Below are 22,455 nucleotides of genomic sequence, written 5' to 3' on the forward strand. Positions count from 1 at the left end.
AGATGTGTGCCCTGTTACAAAAAAAGCGAGAAAGGAAAATTAAGAGAACCGTTTCTGTGATGGTTAAAAACTCGTCATGCTCATCGTGAAGAGCCACAAATGCAATTTGAAGCATATTATGCTTTGTTCAGCACATATGTGCACGCTTTACTCATAGCAGACTCAAACCATGTCAACATTATTGGTTTGAAGCTGAGAATGAACTGGAAAGTGCAAACAAAGTTTTGCATCATTGAATCCAAAATCATGTGGTCTAGGTTTCAACGTGCAGTGCTATTGTACCATTGATGAGAATGGGCTAACACAGTCTTGTGATGCATGCCATGCCGTTGGAGGGTTAATTAGACTGGATACTGGCTTGGCATTCTCAAAATACACAGAGTATAAAACTTTGTCAAAGGTTATTTCTTCAGAAATAATATGGCAGCAACAGAGGAACGAGGCATCTGCAATTACAAAGTGATCGCAAAAGGGTAAGCCTCCCTCTGGCTTACCCTTGGCGATCGCCCATGACTTACCCTTGGCCCATGATTCAATGATGGCATATTTTGTTTGGACCGCTATATGACTTTGACCATCAACATTTAGGGATAGAGGGTAAATTAAGAAAATGTGTCCCAATACAAATCTCTCCATAACACTCAATATCATGAAAATCTGGGGGAAATTATTCAAGTTATGATAACAAAAAGTGCTTTTAGTGAATTAGGTCACAATCCCAAAAAAACTAGGTCAAGATCACTAATCAAATATTAGGTGCACACCAACAGTGCAGGTCCACTGTTATGATGCAAGAATATATTGGAAGGTCAAGCGGTTTTTGAGATTCCGGAATGGCATAATTGAGCAATGACAAAAAACACGTATTTTTTTTTTTAAGACCATCATTTGACCTTTGCCACATTAATTTTTTTTTCAGATCGCCATTTGACCTTGACCTTTAACTCGGAGAGGTATGATGTAAATTAAGTGTAAATGCAACTTGCTGTAGGCTATCTGGAGAGGGTATTTTCGTTCTGATTGGATAAACTTTAGTCGTTTTGGTGGAAAATGTTAAAATGACCCTAAAATTTGGTCAAGGTCAAAAAACATGTCAACCTTACATACTTCATATTCCCATTATCGATGCAAAATTTCATTCCGAAAGTCCCAATCCGCTCTGAGATGGTACAGCTTGGAAATTGGAGTGTTGAGAGTGAGTGCAGGAAGAAATTTTTTTTCTTCTAAATGGTGGCTTAGTACTCCTCGAGGTCTAAGAAACTCTTTGGTACCATTAAAATTGGGAGCACTAATTGTAGAAACAAACCCCACAAAAACAATAAGCCTTCCCCTATCCTATAGGGAAAGCTTACAATAAAACAACATTAAAGCTTTGTTCAGCTATGATGTTGTCCTAATTTGAAAGAAAGGCAACAAATACATCCCCCCCCCCACTCCCGCCACCATTGATTTTAGGCAAGTTGTCAAAGAAACATAACACTCAATGTTTGTCATTCGCAGAATGAAGGAAATTGATGCAGACAGGTAAGCAATTTGCAATGCGAAAATCAAAGCCAACAGTGAAAATTACTGATTTTTTTTCACTTAAAACTTCCAAAAATGATTTTTGTTATAGTTATACAGAAGATTGAATGAGCAAAACTTCAGTGTCGACCATGCTTTGTCGGGGTAATCATACCAGGCCCTAAAATGAGGCAGATCACCACATCTTTCACATCACTGTGGATGCATGAGAAAATATGATGAAGCAAGAATGAGCCAGTCAATGAACACAAAGCAGGACTTTAAACCAGAAGAAAATTAAAATTTGGATCAGCACAGGAGTAAAGAGGCTAGTTAAGAAAATATCTGGACAAGCCAAAATTGGATATGAGAAGAATATGGCCAAGAATATTAAACATAATAGCAAGGCATTTTTTAAGTACACAGTATAAGGGGTAAAGAACGGGTTAGAACAAGTGTGGGTCCATTGAGGCATAGCACAGGGAAAGTGGTTATCGTGATGAAAGATGAGAGATGGCAGGCTTATTAAATACATATTTTGTTATAACATTTACACAAAACAGTCAGGGGATTTACGAGTAATTGAGAGAGTCTATCTTGGAGATGAATAAAGGTTTTTGGAGGAGTTCCAGATAGGAATGGAGGAAGTAAAGAAACAGCGAGGAAAACTAAGGGATGATATTTACTCTAGATAATATCCATCCACGAGTATTGATGGAGGTGGCAGAGCAGATAGATGTGATGTTTGTGGATATCTTTAACAGCTCGTTGGAGTCAGGATAGGTACCAGGGGATTGGAGAGTATAAAATGTAACACTTATTTAAGACAGGAATCAGAGAACAACAGACCAGTTGGTTTAAATTCAGTTGTAGAGAAGATATTGCAAACATTAATTAGGGATCAGATGGGGAATCATTTAGATTTAAAAAAAAAAAAATCAAACTGGTTACAAGCAGTTAGCAAGGATTTATAAAAGGGAGATCATGTTTAACAAATTTTTTGGAGTTCTATGAAGCAATATCTCATTGGGTTGATGTGGGAAGTGGAGTACAGTATTAGTAATCTATCTTGACTTTCAGGAGGAATTTGATAAGGAATCACATATAATATTGTTAGCTAAGAGCAGTGCTTGCAGAATATAGTTAACTCTATTGAAAACCGAGCTGTTAGTTCATGATAGGATGCCGAATGGTAGAAAATCTGACTGGGCAGTTGTAAGTGATGGGATACCTCAGGGATCAGTACTAGAACCATGATCATTTCTATCACGAATGAGACAGTGTGGTTAGGAATTGGCCTTACAAATTTTAGATGACGCAAACCTTGGAGGCAAGGTGGATAGCAAAGATGGCGTGATCAGATTCAGGAAAATCTAGATTCTTTAATATGAGGGTGTGTTGAAAAGAAATGCCTTCTATTGTTTTTCTCCAAAACAGATAAAGAAATTCAAATGAAACTTGTTGCCATGGTGTGGACTGTGATAACAACCGATTCATTGATGACATAATGTGTATCTCATGTAAGCAGTTGTTAATCTGTAAAATCTTCAAAAGTAATTTGATATTGAAGTACTTTGGAGGCGAGTAGTGAATCTGGACTTTAGGAGTTTCACAAAAAAAAAATCAAAAAAAAAATCAAAAAAAAAATCACTCATCCGTTTCTCTATTTTTCCCACCTGTGGAACCAACTTCCACATTTTCTTCAATCTCTTTCTTCCCTTCAGGTCTTCAAAACAGCAGTTCACCAACATCTCAGACCATCCTTCATCCAAAAACATGATATTTACTACCCTCATTTACCTCTTTACATTTACCCCCCCCACCTCTTTCTAAATTTCAAGTTGTTTATCCTTCCTGAGAGTTTGTTTCTTTATCCATCTTGTTCACCTCATGTCTTTCAACTCCGCTGTCGGTGTTTTCCTTCTCTTTCTGCTGTTCCTTTTGTTCTGTTGTGTCCTGATCCATTCTGTGTTCTTGCTGTTCCACAAGCCTTCCCTCTGTATACAAAAAAAGAAAAAGATAAGAACAATGGCAAAGATAAGAACACATATAAACAGCAAACGACCACAAGGACATCAATCCAGGTACCATAATTGCTATCAGCTTGCTGGCATTAAAATTCATAAAAAGATCTTCCAAGAAATCATTGGACCAGAAATAAAGGCTTTAAAACAGAGATTCAAAAAAAAATATCCAACCAGTCCACACTACTTATATACATCATATGCACCCAATCCTTTGCACGCACGCATTGGTCCCACACACGCTCAGAAAACATCCCTGCCCACTCGCACAACCAACCCACCATCAATCCTCACACTATACACCATGCAATCACAAGTCAACCATTTCACCAGGCCACATAAAATTACCCCACCCTCCATGCACACTGTGACTGTCATATGAACACAAAACAAAACCACAGCGCACTTTGTCCACTTTGCATTCGACTACATTTCTACAATAAACATCCCGCCTCAACAAATATTACACTCATAGAAATATAAAAGGAGATGAGTTTCCTATTTTGAGAGAGAGCAAAAGAGAGCAAATACCTATTTCTGGGGGGGGGGGGGGTGGGTGGCAATCCACATCCTCCTTCCTCATAACCTCTTGAGACCCCAAATTTTTAAATAGCATGAACAAACTTTAGTACATCACGGGTGATGAAGGTTGTGGTCAAGTTACATGGAAATTGTGTGTGTGGTTTCGAAGAAGAAAGCAAATACATATTTGGGAAGGTCAACCCCCCCTCCATAGACCCTGTTTTTTAACATCATGAAAAAACTTTAGTACATCATGAGCGATGAAGGTTGTGGTCGTTTGATTGAAATTGTGTGTGTAGTTTCTGAGAAAGCAAATACCTATTTTGGGAGGAACCCCCCCCCCACCCCCATAAACACCATGACACCCTGATTTTTTTTTTGTTAATGCTGTGAACAAATTTAGTTACATCACAGGAGATGAAGGTTGTGGTCAGGTGTCATCAAAATTGTGTGTGTAGTTTCAGAGAAGAAAACAAATACGTATTTGGGGGCCTCTGTATAGAACCCTGTACACCCCCTTAAACCCTGATTCTAATTTAATGTCATAAACAAACTTTAGTACAGCATGGGTGATGAAGATTGTAATCAAGTTTCATTGGAATTGTGTGTGTAGTTTATAAGAAGAAAGCAAATACCTATTTTGATGGGGGGGGGGGGGGCAACACCCACGTAAACTCCGTCAACTCTCTCAGACCCTGATTTTTTTCAATGCTGTGAACAAACTTTGGTACATAATAGGTGATGAAGGTTGTGTTCAAGATTCATTGGAATTGCATGTGCAGTTTCTGAGAAGAAAGCAAAATATCTCTTTTGGGGGGCAACTCCCTGAAGACCCCCTTAGGGCCTGATTTTTTTTAATGCCGTAAACAAACGTTGGTACATGCCGGGTGATGAAGGTTGTGGTCAAGTTTCATCGAAATCGTGTGCGCGGTTTCAGAGAAGAAGTTGCAAGTGCTTGTGGATGGATGGACTGACTGACTGACGGACAAACGGATGATGCGCCATCCTATAAGCTCCTATGAACTACATTCCAGGTGAGCTAAAAATGTTGTTCGTATCCTCCTCTTCCCTTTATAAGGGGTGAGGTCTGATGGCACCAAGCTTCTACCCTGCCTTAACCATAATACTCCTCCACCTCCCTCTGTCTTCAGCCAACTCCCTCCATTCTCCAACTGTCCCCACGTTACAGATATCCCTCCTCACACAATCCTCCCATCTCAACTGCAGTGCCATTCTTTTCCTCCTACCTTGATCTCTCAATCTATCTGCTCTCTTTGCCATTCTCTCTTCCCCCATCAGCATCAAGCGTCCAGCCCATCTCAGCCGGCATTTGATATATATTGTATATTGATATGTACTGTAATATTTCTCGAAGCGATAGAAAATATGTAAAAGTACACGGAAGGAGCACATAAAAACGACAACACCAACGACGACAACAACTATACATTATAAAAGATCCTTTTTCACATGTTTCACTTCATCTTACATCCTCATTGACACTCACAGATTGATGTGAAACATGTTTGTGAAGTACAACATGCTGTCCTTTAATTAAACCTGTCAAATAAGTGACGGGAGACACGCCTTGTATTATTTATGACCCAACAAGCACACCTCACAGTTTTTATTATTTTTATCTGATGCAAGGCTTGTGGAGCAGCAATATAAATTATGCACACTCATGCAGAAAAATACATGAAACAACACTGGATTTGACGTCAGACAAACACAACTGTTGAGTTTGAGTTTAGTGATATAAACGTCATCACTCAGCCTGCTTCCACAGACTATCCAAATCCAAGCTGACCATCATCCTGAAACTTGCATCAAATCCTAATCGTCGCCTTGAGTTTAAACTAATACTGTTGTTAGAAAAAAAAAGAGCTACTAACAGACTGCAAACAACCAAAAATCATGACGAACACTGAATGTGCTGGTGGTTACCTGCTACTAATAATTTACGAGTCATGCATTGTGTTCAATGCAATGTTCACACTTGCAAACCGATGATTAAATGTGGAACAAATTGTTCATTATACATGAATTTATAATATTTGTTGAGGAGAGATGTTTATTGTCAAATTTGAGTGGATTACAAAAAATAGGCCAAATATATATATATATATATATATATATATATATATATATATATATATATATATATATATATATTGCTAAAACTCTCATCTTATGTATGTATGTTCCCAAAATACAGCCAAAACGGTACACGATAGCACAAAAAATTTATGACCACCTTACTCACCAGTCTCCTGCGGTGTGCAGTATCAAGTTTGGTTCAAATTGGGCAACGAAAAAAATTATAAAAAATCAATTCCCGATTCATTCAAGTACTCTTCCGGAGAATTTGATCAATGCAAACAACCTCAGCGGTATAATTCGCTGGAGCTATCTTTTTTTTTTCTTTTACTTGAAATGATTTTTTTCATGCACCGCTGTCACAACGGGAACCCAATGGGTTCATGGGTCGTCTAGCATATAGATATTTATATACAATGTCAAGGTTCGTAGAAGAGCCAACACACAGAACATATAACAAAGGGAGCAGGAAACGAGAGATGACGGGAGCGGAAAGCACAAAACAGTGGGGAATAGACACATTGGGATATCTGTGGAAGGGAGAGGGATGGGGTAGGTTACACAGGGTAAACAAGGTGGACACTACAGTGACTTTCAGGAAGGAAAGCATGTAATGTGAAAGGGGTGGGATTGGGGTGGATTAATGGGGGTAGAAAAGATTATGGCTTTTGATGGGGGGGGGATAAGAGATGGTGGTGAACAGCTGTTTTGAAGACCTGGAGGGAAGAGTGGGATTGAAAAGTGTGTGGGAGTTTGTTCCAAAGGCAGGAAAAAAGAGGAATGAAAGAATGAGCAGTGATTCTTCATTTTGGTAGTTTAACTAGATGGGGGTTGCTGGCGGACCTTAAGCTTCATGCGGAAATATGGGTGGGACAGATAGCAGACAGAGCGGGTTGAGGGTTGAGGCTGGAGAAGAGATGGTCGAAGACAGAAAGACCACCGACCTGACTGCAGTGAGAGAGTGGGAGACCCAAACACTCAGCCTCATCGCAGGAGATACCAATGAGTACATGGAAGGAGCACATATTAATACTGTTATTAGATTTTACAGCCTATGGAAAGATCAGGAATGTTTGGGGAAGTTTGAGCAGCTTCCAGATATGGAATGATCGAAAGGTATCGAATAGCTTCATGATTCTTCTTGATTATAGAACCGTCTCATATTTACAAGTTTTCTTGAGCGAGGGGTTTTCAAGGATGATATATTGAACAAGAATGATAGAACAACTGGGTCAGGCTGATTGCAGGAATGAAGAGGATGTATAGAAGGAGGATGAAAGAACTCGGCGAAGACATTGAAGAAGATCAAGTTTAATGGGGAGATTGGGTGAAAAGCTGGCTGAAGTGGGCTGGATACTTGGTACAGATGGAGGAAAATGAGAATGGCAAAGAGAGCGGATAGGTTGAGGGAGCTATGTAGGAGGAAAAGAGGTAGAAAAGAGGAAACCTCGTGGCCCCAAACTTTGCTTGCATACTAAGGGAATTCCAAGGTAGTGCATGGGTGAAAATTGTGTTTGTGTTCATTTAAACACCCCTTTTGAAGATAAATAACGGCCTTATTTAAATATTCTTTATCAAGGTGGCGCTATCCTTAGTCACCCTGCTGTCCCTCGCTGGGGACCTAATCCATCATTGTTTTTGGTCTACGTAACAATACCTTGACTTGGAACAGGCCGCAAAGGTTTCTTAATGACAAAGTGTTTTTCTTCACTTTCCTCACACATGACGAATTTTTTTTTGACATTTTTGGCCTTGTGTTCATAACATGGAAGCAAATCAACCAATAAAGGTTCATACCATAGGCATTGCCTTTAATGGTATAGTTTGAGCTGGATATTTATTTTAATTATTATTGCTGTAAGCAATAGAATGGTGCTACAGCACTTCCATTACTTATTTTAGTTATATGAAAACAATGCACAAGTAAACTTTGGGATGTGTGAATGATAATTCTGTATTCAGTCTCCAGTTTTTATCTGAAAATTCAGATTAAAAAGGCTGATATATAAAAGATGATGCATGTGTAAATCCATGTAAATGTAAAATAATGTCAAAATATTTAAATATGAAATTAAGATTTCCATTCACGATTGCCTTCAGTGTATATACGGGTTTTAGTGAACAGTCGTGTCATACATGCGGATGAATGAAAAACTCACTGATTAGTATTATTTTGCCCAATTTTAGTGACCAAATTTTCCATCAAGAGATGAGATGGTCAGTTGATTCAAGTTATGGCTGTTCTTTGAAAATATATTGTTGAATAAACACCTCTAAAACTGAATGCTCATTCCGACAAGCAAGATTATCATCGTGGTTTTGGACTGTTGAGTTTAAACCTGAGGAAGAAGAGCCATCACGTCTCATCCGAACCAGTATTCCACTCTGCATTTGTATTAATTGATCACCTCTTGTGGTTTGCTGTTTTATCTCGGAAGTTGAATCTCATCCACACATCGTCTTTCCTCCAGGTACATGGTTGTCCAACCGCACCAGCTACGTCTGCTCTTCTTTCCTCTTCCTATTCACACCTTGGGCTATTTGAGTACAACAAAGTTGTCTGATTGTCAGTGGTTCCACATCTGCGTGTCTGCTCCCTCTTCAACCCCTGTGTTGACTTATGAATCTTCCACCCTCAGTTTATTAAAGTCCCTATATGTTTGAACATCTCTATAGCCTCGACAATAGAAAGTGTGCACCTTTGCACATGGTTCGGTGATAAACCAAGCCATGTGTTCAAAGGCTTTTGCTTTTACAAAATTATTATTACAGTGACGTGAAAGTCGAAGCAAAGAAATGTTCAACATGTGTTGCCTGGTACTTTTTCTATCTTCCTTTACTGAAGGTTTTGAAGCATCGAAAATTCCATTTGATCGACATCGAAATGGATTGATGCCCGGTCTTGTCTTTTATTTAACAACAGAACTGTGGTTTAGCAAAGACGATGGGGTTTGTGCAGCTGTTAAATATTGCAGTCGAGCTGATCAGCAAGGTTTTGCCAGTAAATGCTTGATTGGCCTCTTCTGAGTGTGCCAAGGTTATGGCTAAGGCTGTTTTGCCTGGACATGTACTGAATCAGTTTGTACACTCGGTTTTACAGAAAATAAAATCGAGAAGTTGCTGGATTTTACTCACAAAGTCCAATTTGTGTACGTTTTGTTTTGACATTTGTTTCAAGACTCACTTTCAGGAAGGGCATGTAAAAAGAGAAGAGCTGTGGCCCGTAAAATGCTTCAAAAAATGCATTGCGGAAGTTTTACTACGATAGCTCCTCAGTTGGTCATTGGCTTTGAAAGTGGGAGTTTCAAAACCATGTTTTGACAAAGTGAAATAAGCTGTTAAAACTCGACAAAGAATGGATGACATGACTCATTAGTCATGGAACTCAAACTGAAACAAACCAACTTGGCCATGTGTCAGTTAGCTACATGCGATGCATTTGGCTATTTGTGTCGTTTATTGGCACAGCATAACACCATTCAGCTGGTAAATGGAGGCATAAAAGGGACTGCTTATGGAGAATGTGAAATCTGTTTTTCGAAAAACAAACACAGCAAGCAATCAGTTGTGGGCACGAGCTGTTTAACTTATTAACCAGGTAAAAATATACCAGTAGTTTTCTCAAAACTGCACAGAGGACCAGCCATCCACTGTGACACTTAACCCAAATGAGTATTGCCATTTAACTGTACTCCCACTTTTTATTCATAATTCGACGCAAATAATAATTTTACTCACGGTCATTAGTCTCACCCCGAAGGGGATGCAAGACTATTGCAGTGTGTGTGTGTGTGTGTGTGTGTGTGTGTGTGTGTGTGTGTGTGTGTGTGTGTGTGTGTGTGTGTGTGTGTGTCCACATCTGTATATTTTCACGTTAAAATATTTTTCTGTGTAACCGCTTGTCTGATCGACGCAAATCTTTAAAAAAATAGGGAGAACGCCCCATGAAGAATATTTAATTGATAACTCTAACGTCATATGCCTGGTTTTGGATTAATGGTTGGGGTGGCGGGCTTTGGATTCTAGGGTCCTGAGTTGAAATCCCGCTCAGCTGTTGAATTAATACCAGGTGGGGTTAACTCGGCCTGTCATTCTTTGGAGGTTGGCAAAATGAGTGCCAGCATGCTGGCATACTGTGTCGAAGTCGCGACCCATCCAGGATTGTGCCCAATAGCCAAGGAGACTGCTTTAGCAGCACCAACACTCTGCACAGAGTTTGGTCCCAATCTCCTCCGACTGTCATCGGTCACATGATAGGGCAGCCATATTGGAATAAAGGAAAAAAAAAATTGGACATCATTTTCTCCAAAAATGCTCATTGAAATAAATTGAAATTGGGCATATCTCATCAATTACCCATGGGGGTATGAAGATAGGGCAATAACGATGACATCATCATTGAAGTGGAATTCAAGCAATAATTGGTTGAATCGAAATCTTTATCTGAAAAATAATTATTAAAAAAACAAAATGGGTTTATCGACCCATATGAAAAAAACAAGTGTTGCCAGGCACAACAAATCCCACCCATTTAAGGCATAAAGTTATTTTGGGGATCAAATTTAAATTTGATACATCCTTAACCTGAATGTTGATTATAAGGAATAGAATAAGGAATGTTTTAGTCTTAGTTTAAAGTCAATTAAACCATTTTGACGAAGTTATGACCGTAAAATGATTTTGACCTTTCAAAGCCACGTAAGGTCAAAGGTCATGGTGTCAAATGAAAGTCAATAAAGGACTTGATATATGTCTTCCATAGTAAACACGCATATTCCGAACCATTTTTGATTTATAATGGAAAATATGTAATTATGACCGATGACCATGACCCCCAAAACTTCGGACCCCACCGATCTTCACAAATATGCATTTTTTCACTAAATAGGAATGGGTAGGGTTATAAGTGACAAATAGAATAAGGTTTACTACAAGCTTAGTTTGAAGTAAATCAGATCATTTTTTACGAAGTTATGAGCGAAAAACGATTTTGATCTTTTCGTGACCTTGACCTTTGATCCAATTGGACCCAAAAGTTAATGGAGTCGTCCAAGGTTCATTGCCTCCCTGTGGATTAAATTTGATAGTGTTTGCTAAAGCCGTTTTGTCATAATGTTGCTAACAGACAGACAAACAAACAGACAAACAAACCGGACGATTACAATATCCCGCTCCCTCCCTCCCTGGGGCGGGATAAAAACTAAACCCGGAATAATTTAGATCTGGAGTAAATCTCATATAATAATTTAGATCTGTAGTAAATACTGCATATAATATGAGCAAGGTGACAGAGAGAAAAGTTTCTTACGGCACAAGATGGAATGGTGGTTGATCACGTGACGACTGAGATGTTATGCCACAGACAGCATACTCGGATCACAAGTCAGGCCAAACTAAATGCTTAGGCAATGTTCACACGAGATGTAATCTGTACTACTAGTCCTAGATGTTTGAACTAGCCCAAAAGCTCAATAAACTTATTTTCACACAAATATCAACCGACAAAACTTCACATTAACTCCAGACAAACCTTTCTGTGTGAACAGAGCATAAGAGTCCAAGGAAGGAGTTGGATGAAGGAAAGTTGATGCAAACAGTTGCTTTAATACACAAATAAACACAATCACAAGTTTTCCAGTACAAAAACGAGGAATTTGGTCTCAAAACCACATAGCAATTCAAAATTCCTGCAAAATACCACATCACAAAGAAGAAAAATATCTTACTTATGACGAATATTTCTATAACGAGAACGGCACTCGGTAGAGTGCATACCTATGCCAGGATGAACAGTTTATGTTTTGTCTCCCACTGATAGGCTGGATTAGGAGCAGGACTTGAACCAACATCTAATCGGCTTGTTCTCGTCACCGAACCAACTCATCCACCTCGATTTGTAATAACCCGTCCACAACGTTTTGAAATTTAATGCAACATGTAGTTTTTGGCCCGATCTCTCAATTACGAAGAATCAATACAAAAATAAAATAAAATAACTCGTATCTGGATCCGGATTCGGATCTTCAAGAATATCGAATCAATTCTTCCTTGCCACACACCCAACCTTTCCACCAAGTTTCGTCCGAATCCGTCCACAACTTTTTGAGATATCGTGCTATATATTGGTTTAGCCCGATCTCTCAATGGGGAAGAATCACATAAAAAATTATCAGATCCGGATCAGGATCTTCGCCAAAATCAAATGAATTCATTCTCACCACACACTCAACCTGCCAACCAAGTTTGGGATTTTATTTATATTTTTTTGTACACACTGTTGAGGTTCGTATGACGGCTAACACACAAACACACAACAGGGGGAGCAGGAGACAAGAAGGGCAGAGGAGGGAAGGAAAAAAGCAGTGGGGAACAGACATGATGAGATCTTTGGAAGGGAGAGGGATGGGGTGGGGTACACAGGGTAAACAAGATGGACACGATAGGGACTTTCAGGAAGGAAAGCAGGGAATTTGAAGGAGGTGGGTTTGGGGTGGATTTCGCAGGGGTAGAAAAGATGGTGGTGAACAGCTGTTTTGAAGACCTGGAGGGAAGAGTGGGATTCAAGAGAGTGGGGGAGTTTGTTCCAAAGGCAGGAAAAAAAGAGGAAAGAAAGAGTGAAGGTGAGCAGTGATCCTTAATTTTGGTAGTTTTACCAGAAAGAGGTTGCTGGTGGACCTTGAGTGCTCTGCTTGCAGAAGTATGGGGGTTACATATCTCAGACAGAGCAGGAGGGAGGCGAGACCAGAGGGGAGACGGTAGAAGACAGAAAGACCACCGATCTGCTTGTGGTGAGAGAGTGAGAGACCCAAAGATTCAGCCTCATCGCAGGATATACCAATGATCCTAAATGCCTTGATTTCCACAGCGTGAAGCCGATATAGGTGAGAGGCGGAAGCACCTGCCCAAAGGGCAGAGCAGTACTCCATCAGGCTGTGGGTGAAAGCTTTGCATGTGGTCAAGAGCTCAGGTGTGTCAAGGAAGGACTTTGCACGATGGAGGATGCCCAGTCGGCGAATGGCTTTGGAGACCAGCTTGGAAACGTGGCTTTCCCAGGAATGATCATTGCAGATAGTGAGACCCATAAGCTTGAATGAAAGGACTTCTTCGAGAGGATTGTTGAGAAAGTAGACCGAGGGGGGTGGGGGGGGGAGCTCCAGATGGTCCTTTCAGAGAGACATAGTGAGAGTGTGAGATTTGTCAGGGTTGAAGGACATGTTCCACCTGTTGGACCAGCTTGTGATTTTATCCAGATCTGCAGAGAGTGAAGAAGCTGCTGCTTTCCAATATGAGGGATGACAGATGGTATGGCAGAGGGTGGAGTTTTCAGCAAAGAGATAAAGAGGATTTTCCAGAGAGTCAGAGATATCATTGATGAAAACCAGAAAAAGAACAGGGTCCAGAACACTGCCATGAGGAACTCCAGCCTGGATAGGAAGAGGGGATGAGAGAACTCCATTGAGGGGCACATGTTGGCTGTGACAGGAGAGGAAGTCTGCAAGCCATGAGTGGAAATATCCTTGGATACCATAGGAAGAGAGTTTGTTGAGCAGGGCAGGGTGCCAGACCGTATGAAAGGCATGTGATATGTCAAGGGATACGGCTCTGATTTCATGTCTGGCATGGAGGATCTCCATCCATTGTTGGGAGAGCAGAAGCTGCATATCCAGGGGAGAGTGACCTGGTCTGAATCCAAATTCAGATCAGACCAAATGAATGGAAATCGAGCCATTGGAGAAGAGGAAGGATTTAATGTCTGAAGCGATGATTGATTCTATAACCTTGCTGATGATTGGGAGAAGGCTGATTGGTCTGAAGTTGCAGGGATCTATTTTTGCACCTTTTTTCTGCAGAGCGGTAACGTTTGCTGATTTCCCAGCAGATGGCAGATGATGACCTTGAGCAACTGAGAGGGTGAGCAAGAGCAGCAGAGCATGTTTTTAGGACACGTGGGATGATGCCGTCTGGACTGGTTGCAGACTCAGTCGAGGTTTGACAGCAAGCTCTCCACCTTGTCAGGAGAAAAGGACACAGAGTCCAGGCACAGCCAGGTGTGACTGGGTAAGGTGGGTACAGAAAGGGATGGGTTTGGGACACAAGATTTAGAAGCAAACACGGAGTTTAACCATTCAGCTTTTTCACGTGCAGTGTCAGCTGTGCGGCCATTTGAGGTAAGGGAGGGGATGGAGGGAAAACATACACCAGAAAAAGACTTAACTCGACACCACCAGGATTTGGAGGAGGGGGACAGGTTTGAGAGTTCAGACTTGAGATTAGAATGATGTTGTTTTCTGTCTCTCCTGAGGGTCGACACACTTGTTACGAGCTTTGTGGAAGTAAATGAGATTGCCTTCAGTTGCATTGGCCTTCCATGAGGCGAAGGCAAGTTGTTTCAGTACAACTGCCTCACCACAAGCTTCAGTATACCATGGGTGGGAGGAAGGGTTGGCCAGAAGACAATATGGGATAAATCTGTGCATGAGACAGAGAGAGGAAGTTTCTATGAAAGAATTCCCAGAACGAGTTGATGTCAGAGGAAGTAGAGATAGGAGACCAGTCTAGAAGTTTGATGGATGCTTAAAGTCCCTGCCAGTCAGCCTGAGTGAAGTGCTCGAGTCGACGGTGTTAAGGTGGTTCTCTGATAACTGCCAGAGAGATGTCCACTTTGACAAGCACGTGGTCAGATGAACCGATTGGAGTGGAGGAACAACAGCAGATATTGTTAGGGAAATTGGTCAAAATGAGATCCAGAAGAGATGGAGTACCGTTGGTTGAGATCTGGGTCAGGAAGTTGACCGATTGAGTCAGTCCCAATGAATCACAGAAGTCTTTTGTTGAAGTGCCATATCAGGTGAGAGAGGTACCCACACCCAGCCAGCTGACATGATGACAATTGAAGTCACCACATTTGAGAAAGAGAGAGTTGGGATGAAAGGATAGAAGTTGGTCCATGTTTTCGGATAGCGAGATGGAAATGGAGTCATCACTGTTTGGTGGACGGTACAACACACATAGAAACATGGGGTGGGAGTAGAGGGGAAGCCATAGCCAGAGGTATTCCTGGGGGTGTGGGGAAGAGAGGGCATTGCACGGTGAGTGAGGAATAGTCTTTCATGAAGAGAGCAACTCCTCCACCAGGACGAGGCTCAGCTCTGTTAGATCGGAGGAGGAAGTAATTCGGGAGAGATACTAGGGAGTCAGAAACGTCTTGAAGGAGGAAAGTTTCTGTTAAGCAGATTATGTCTGGTTTGACAGTAGCAACCTGTATGGAAAGATCTGCCAGGTTTGAGTGAAAGCCCCAGATTTTTGAGATCCACACTGTTAAGGAAGAGGGAGGAGAGGAGGTTTTGGGTGCAGGGGAGGGGGAGGGTAGGATGAGGGTGGAAGGGGGGAGGGAGGTAAGGAGAGTTATTGAAAGTGTGGGGGATTGCAGAAGAGCTTGGGGGGAGGGCCAGATGAGGAGGAGAAAAGGCTCAGTGGTGATAGGTTGAGGAACATTGGGGAGTAATAAGAGAGAGGGCAGAGGGTAGTTGAAGATTGGCAGAGGTGGAGTGATGAGGTGGAACGTTCGTCTAAATAGGTCCACAACTTTTTGAGATATTGTGCTCACAGACAAACAAACAAACAAACAAACAGACAGACAGATAATCAAACAGGGGTGAAAAAATATCCTCCATCCACTCTCGTTGGAGGAGGGAACGAAAAATAAAAAAGTCGGCACATCTTCGACTATTGCCAGTATCCCGTTCATATACCTTTTGAATGCCCCCATCGTATTTTGCACACACATCATGCTGCGTTTACACACAAAAAAGCAACTGGTTAATCTATCCACTTGGAAAAGGAAAAACCATGCCATTGTCGAGACCAGTATCATTTCACATAATGATGATAACAACTTTCAATGGTGCACAAATGCACACTTTTTCTGGCTTTGTTCACCAAAATTGTTAGTTTTGCTAGATTTAGAATGTCATGATAATTTTAGTGCCCTACCCTACAAGGCCATTGGGTCCATCAAAGGCTGTGCAATGGTTGCCCACAGATGGCTGTTTGTTCATGTTCTCTCCTTTTGAAATGCTGTCAAGCGAGGAAGTGCCAAACGAGGAAGTATCATGTGCCATTTTTAATGGATAGCAAGATGTAATGCCATATTTAATGGCACGTGTTACTTCCTTGCTATATGTCAAACGAGAAAGTATCATGTCCCATTTTTAATGGCATATGCTACTTCCTCACTATATGTCAATCGAGGAAGTAGCATGACCATTTTTAATGGATAGCAAGATGTAATGCCATATTTAATGGCACGTGTTACTTCCTTGCTATATGTCAAACGAGAAAGTATCATGTCCCATTTTTAATGGCATATGCTACTTCCTCACTATATGTCAATCGAGGAAGTAGCATGAGCATTTTTAATGGCACTTGTTACTTCTTCACTATATGTCAAACGAGGAAGTATCATGTGCCATTTTCTAAAATCTCTGGAATGATTTTCTGGAGTTGGATTCAAACCACCAACCTCCCAGACTCAGAGCAGATGCCATAACTATTACACCACTGAGCCTGGCTAAAAAAAAAGAAACTTTTAGTGAATCGACATGATTTTCTGTAAAACCTACTTTGAAGATTTCCGATCACAAGACAAATAGTACAACTTTTCATTTCAATTTCAGTCACAACATTTATTTATTTTTGCTGTCTTAATGCACCTTTACATTAAATCTGAGTTTGTTGTTAATAAATTGTGCAGAATTTCGTTGCAAAATGCATCATCACTTGAAATTCATAGAATTTTATCAAACTTCTCTTGCGGTGCCGGGATGAGTGAATAAGCGCTGATGACATTTAGTGGCGGTGGATATCCTGACACCTTGCCGGGTCAAAAGATCAACAGCTTTTGCGGTAGAGTGCTGGATGGAAAGGCGGATACATATCTCTGCGAGAGCGGGGCCTCTAATGAAAGGAGATAGGCCTAATCAGTGCCAGGTGAAAGGTTAAGTAATTAATAATCGATCAGTTGTGTTTTTCAAAGCGGAAAAAAAGGCAGCACGTAGCACATTTTATGTGGTGAGAATGAGTCGTGTGGGTGGACAACTTGGCTGTAATTTTTACTTCCAAACTTGGATTTTTTTATGCTTTATACCTCTACTCTGAAAGGTGGGTGCATAAAACGTATTTAATTTATTGCATTCATCAAATCCAAAGATAAGGCAGGGTCAACCAATGATATTATTGCATGAAGTAACTGACATCCAAAGGCCTTTATCCACGTTCTGGCATATGCGAATTGTATTTTCATTTATTTCGAAAAATGGCTTGCGGTCAAGGATTAGAGAAAGGAGTAAAGGGAGCATTAAACAAAAGCAGACCATCATTATCAACAATAGTCTGCTCAATAATTGCAATCAATGTGATCAGGTGTTATATGGATGTACATGAGTGGTCGTGACATTATTGCACTCGTGTATTTCTGAAATCCCGACATTGCCACTTCACTGGCTCAACACCCTAAATGGTGTATGGGTATGGCATGCTTGGAATCTGGTCATGTTCTTTGTGAACATGGTGTGGTTTGCCCATGAGTGTTCATGGTTCTGCTTGGTGGTTAACAATGTACTGTATTGTTAATAATGTGTGGTGCAAAAGTGAGCAGGCATGGTGTGGTGGGATTAGGAGGAGGCATATATTATGTGATCCGGCCTTGTTTGCATGTCTTAATCATGATGTCCCTTCCACCATCCCACGTTTTGTGCAGCATGAATTACAGGTGCTTATCATATACAGTGCCGTCAGAAAGTATTCACACCCCTTGACTTTTTCACATTTTGTTGTGTTGGAGCCTGAATTTAAAATGGATTAAAATTTTTTTTAAATTGTCACTGATCGACAGATGTCTGAGTGGAATTTTTAGTTTGATTTATTTTGTTTACAGGTTAATTGAAAATGAAAAGCTGAAATGTCTCGAGTCAATGAGTATTCAACTCCTTTACTATGACACTCCAAATTGAGCTCAGGTGGACCCGATTTCCTTTTATCATCCTTGAGATGTCTCCACAACTTGATTGAAGTCCACCTATGGCCAATTCAATTGATTTGACATGATTTAGAAAGGAATACATCTTTCTGTATAAGGTCCCACAGTTGACAAGTGTATGTGATGTCAGAGCAGAAACTCTGCCATGAAGTCCAATGAACTGTCTGAAGAACTCTGTGATAGAATTGTGGGGAAGCATAGATCTGGGGAAGGGGAAAACAATTTCTGGTATTGAAAGTTCCCAAGAGCACAGTGAGCTCCATCACATCAAAAGGGTCCTTTTTTTCTCTTTCTCATCTTCCTTTAGGAATTTGATGTGGGCAAAGAAAGACTGGGCCAGTTGCTCATGGAGATGATCAACCCTATCCATCCATCCATTGGGATCAGACTCTGCGCAGAGCATTTGTGCTGCCTCAGCAGTCTCTTTGGCTATTGAACACAATTCTGGACAGGTCACCACACCAACACAGGATACCAGCAAGCTGGCACTCATTTTGCCAACCTCAGAAAGATGACAGGCAGAGTCAACCCCACCTGGAATTAATTCAACAGCAAAGTTGGATTTGAACTCAGGATCCAAGGATCCCAAGCCCATCAACCTAACCATTAAGCCTACAACAGGCATATCAACCCCATCCCAATGCACAAAGGTGTAAATGGAAACAATTATTACCCGTCACACGTGAAGTGAAGAGTATAGTTAAGAAATTGGTTCACTTTTTCTGTCTGTGTGTCAACAAACGTCAGTTTATGATCGAGAAACAACTTTATTTCAATTTAATGATACATTTTGAACACCAATCAGAAAATGAACCTGTAGTTTAGATGTACGATCAACTCATACGTATGAATTTGACTTGATCAAGCAAATGCAGAAAGGAGTGAGATAATCTATTGGGTGTTCGCTGCTAGACTACCCTTATTCTCAGTTTTTCCGTCTGTCTGTATGTTTATGTGTTTGTTTGTATGTAATGGACAGCTCTGGAGGCCAGAGGAGTCAATCGATTTTGATGAAACTTGACAGGTAGGTTGATACCAGGATCTAGTTCTATGCTTTTGAGCAGCGTTGCTATGGATGCCACCGTTTCCTAGAAACGGGACTTTGAAATGTTTGAAAAATCCCCCAAAATTTTTTTTTTCGAAAATCAAAAATCGGCTTCGTCGCTTTTATGCGCACTATAATCAACCTCTGTCAAAAACTGTATGACTAGTATGCAATTATATAGCGACCACCCATGTCGCCTCCCGGCTTGTTTTACTCTGTCTGCCTGTACTGTCTGGCAGTCAAACAAAATTGAAAATCATTCCAAGCAGGAAACTTACTGTTTTTTTAAAGATAAAGGACACAAACAACAGGCACGAATAATGAATGTAACTTGTTATTTCAGGTGGTGTAAAAGACGCTGTATCAACGGTGGTAAACTTCCGAAAAATTCTTTTTTTCTACAACCTTTAAAATCTTTATTGCCATCGAATTATATATTTGAATACTGGAGAAAACAAATCATCATCTTGGCACTTTCAAAACCCTTCCATTTATCAGTGCTTGGACAAAATATTCCACCATTTTACATAATCATGACTAATCATATTTGACTCTCACAGACCCCACCCATGTCCTTGTTTCTTAAGACTGCATGGCATAAGGTGTTCTTTGAACTCTTAGTTATACAATGAAATTTCTTTACATCTGGAGATGCCATGTAAAGCTTGTTACCTTGTGGTTTGTACCTGCGAGTGCTGTACAGGAACATTGTATTCAGAAATCTGAACACCTCATGCCAAGGCACCAACCCAATGTCAAGCATCGCAAATGCCACAGTCACTGGAGCTTAGGAGAGGCACAGTTACAACTACAATGGCACTCGATAGAGAACACACTGTACCTCCACCAGGCTGAACAGTTTACGTTTTGTATCCCACTGATAGGCCGGATCCACATACGGACCTCAACCAAAATCCAATCGGCTTGTTCTTGTCACTTACCCAACTCATCCACAAAGTTTTGTCGTAATCCATCGACAACATTTTAAGATATTGTGCGATATATCATTTTAGCCCTATCTCTCAAAAGTGAAGAATCACATAAAAAAAAATTCCAGTATTCGGATGTGGATCTGAATCTTCACAAAAATTGATACAATTCGTCCTTGGCACACACCCAACCTTTCCAACAAGTTTTGTCTGAATATGTCCATAGCATTTTCATATATCCTTCTCATAGACAGACAGCCAAACAAACAAACAGACAGACAGCAGTGAAAACATAACCTCTGTCCACCGTCGGTGGCGGAGGTAATAATACAAGTTCCCTAACAAGGAACTTTAACACAGGAGGAGGCCATTAGGCTCATCAAAGCCTATGCTATTTGTATCAACTTATGGATGTTTGTTCATGTTCAATTCTTTTTAAATGCTGAGCATCAAACAAGCAAGCATCGTGCACCATTTTAAAGTCTTTGGTATGACTCAGCCAGGGCTCGAACCACTGACCTCCCAGAAGAAGAGCGGATGCTCGAACCATTCATTACCCCACCAAGGCTGGATGCAGGGAATCACAAGAGGGCTACAGCATCCCACCAGAGAATGCAAGAGGATCGGGTCATCAGAGGCGACGAGCATCAAACATGATTTTTCTACTCCTTACAAATATCGAGCCTAATATTCAACCTTATCATGGGATTCAGCATGGCTGACAAAGTGCCTGGCTTCCTGGTGCCACAAGAACTGCTTTGACCTTGGTGACTTAAAGTTCAGTGGTCAAAGCCTTTAACACAATGTACTTGCAAGCCGGGAAAACTGGCACCTTTCAATGTGGCAGCTTGATCACCATTGCATTGGAATGTGTATATACTTTCCCAGAGGCTTCTGGTAAGTTAGTTGCAGGATTTTGAAACAGTCTTTTCTGCCAAGACGAATATTGAGGGAAGTCAAGTGTCACAAAGACAATAGTATCAGCCACAATGTAAATCTTTCAGTACATCTCAGTTCACTGAACTCTTTTTCCTGGTATGGGGGTGGGAGCTTGAAAAGGAGTATCATCAAACATCCTGAGGCTGACACTGATGGGATGTAAGTGGTTGTATCACTCCAGTGAGTTCTCCCGATAATGTTGGAGAGATGTGGGAGGCGATTAAAAAACATCTGTGAGATGGGAAATTTCAACCGTAACTGAAATGCCACATGTCATTCACTGTTGAGGAAGGCTCCTGTGGCAAGGGATTACCTGATTGACAAATATGTCAGCTTACGCTCATGAGTAAATGGATTGTATAAAGGTCTATATGGAATCTACACCATTTATTCATTGCTTCATTGGAGTGTCACACTTGCTGTAGGTGAGTCTCACCTTGGTTGTGGACGGTCTACCTGGCTGATCATGCCAGTTGTACATGGTTGACGAAAAGACGAATAAAAAGAAAGACCAACTACTACATTGGAGTCATCAGAATGAACCCAAAGAAGCAAAGGGCAAAGATAAAATCATCAAGAGGAACCTGGATATGATTCAAATTTCAACTGCTACTTTTCTACACTCTTCCCTCCACCCTCAAACCCATCCAGATCCAGGCACAGCAAGGTGTAACAATTCACTGCTCCCTACACAGAGAGATTAAAAAAAGAGTGATATTGAGTAAAAGAAAGGAAAATGAACAAAAAAGAAAAGAAAAAGCAAGAATTAGAATGAACAAAGAAATGTGAAAAAGTATAATGAAGTGTGTAAGGAACAAAGATCAAAGATGTTGAATAAGTCACGCATGCCTCAAAGACATTAAGACTAAGACATCCACCACGCATGCTGAAAAGTGTAGTATCGTACCTTACTTCCCCATACATACAACTGTTTGATATTGTTTGTGACTTCTATCTTATTTCTCATTGGTGGACAGGTAGAACAACGGTTGAAATTAGCAGGATGTTGATTGAGGGACATGCGAACTATCGCTTTTGTCCCCCCCCCCCCCACCTTGTTAATACGAGGAAGGGTTAATTCCCGAATGCTTCGTTTCTTTCTCCTTGCTTCCCATACAGGTTGGCATACCTTCATCAATATCCTGTTGATTTCATCCATGTTTTCTCATTCCTCTTGGAATCTACATTTTCAAGGCAATTGGTAAACTCTGCCATATTTAAGCCTCAAACATTTGTGTACAATACAAACAAATAAATCAAACAGTGATAGGACCAGGGGGCCATAGCTTGAGAGTAAATAGGAGAGTTAAGACGGTAGCAAGGCAGGGGACTTTTACTCAGAGTCGTTAATGCATG

General features: G+C 40.8%; 1 protein-coding gene across 8 annotated transcripts in view; it reads right to left on the reverse strand.

Annotated features, from left to right (window-relative positions):
- Positions 1–1,460: 1,460 nt before the first annotated feature.
- The window catches only part of LOC147023545 (uncharacterized), a 137,537-nt gene continuing 116,542 nt past the window's right edge, over positions 1,461–22,455 (reverse strand). For 3 of the 8 annotated variants that reach the window (XM_085889040.1, XM_085889042.1, XM_085889038.1), the window contains one exon: positions 1,461–3,500. In XM_085889040.1, the coding sequence (XP_085745166.1) occupies positions 3,349–3,500 (152 nt within the window). In that variant the 3' untranslated portion in view covers positions 1,461–3,348. Of the gene's footprint in view, positions 3,501–3,591; positions 3,812–22,455 lie in introns of those variants that run through there. The other 5 variants (XR_015060271.1, XR_015060270.1, XR_015060272.1 and 2 more) reach the window with 5 other exon arrangements.

The sequence above is a fragment of the Eptatretus burgeri genome, chromosome 7, assembly GCF_056783735.1.
Source record: "Eptatretus burgeri isolate ZD-2024b chromosome 7, Ebu_testis_v1, whole genome shotgun sequence".
NCBI classification, from domain to species: domain Eukaryota; kingdom Metazoa; phylum Chordata; class Myxini; order Myxiniformes; family Myxinidae; genus Eptatretus; species Eptatretus burgeri.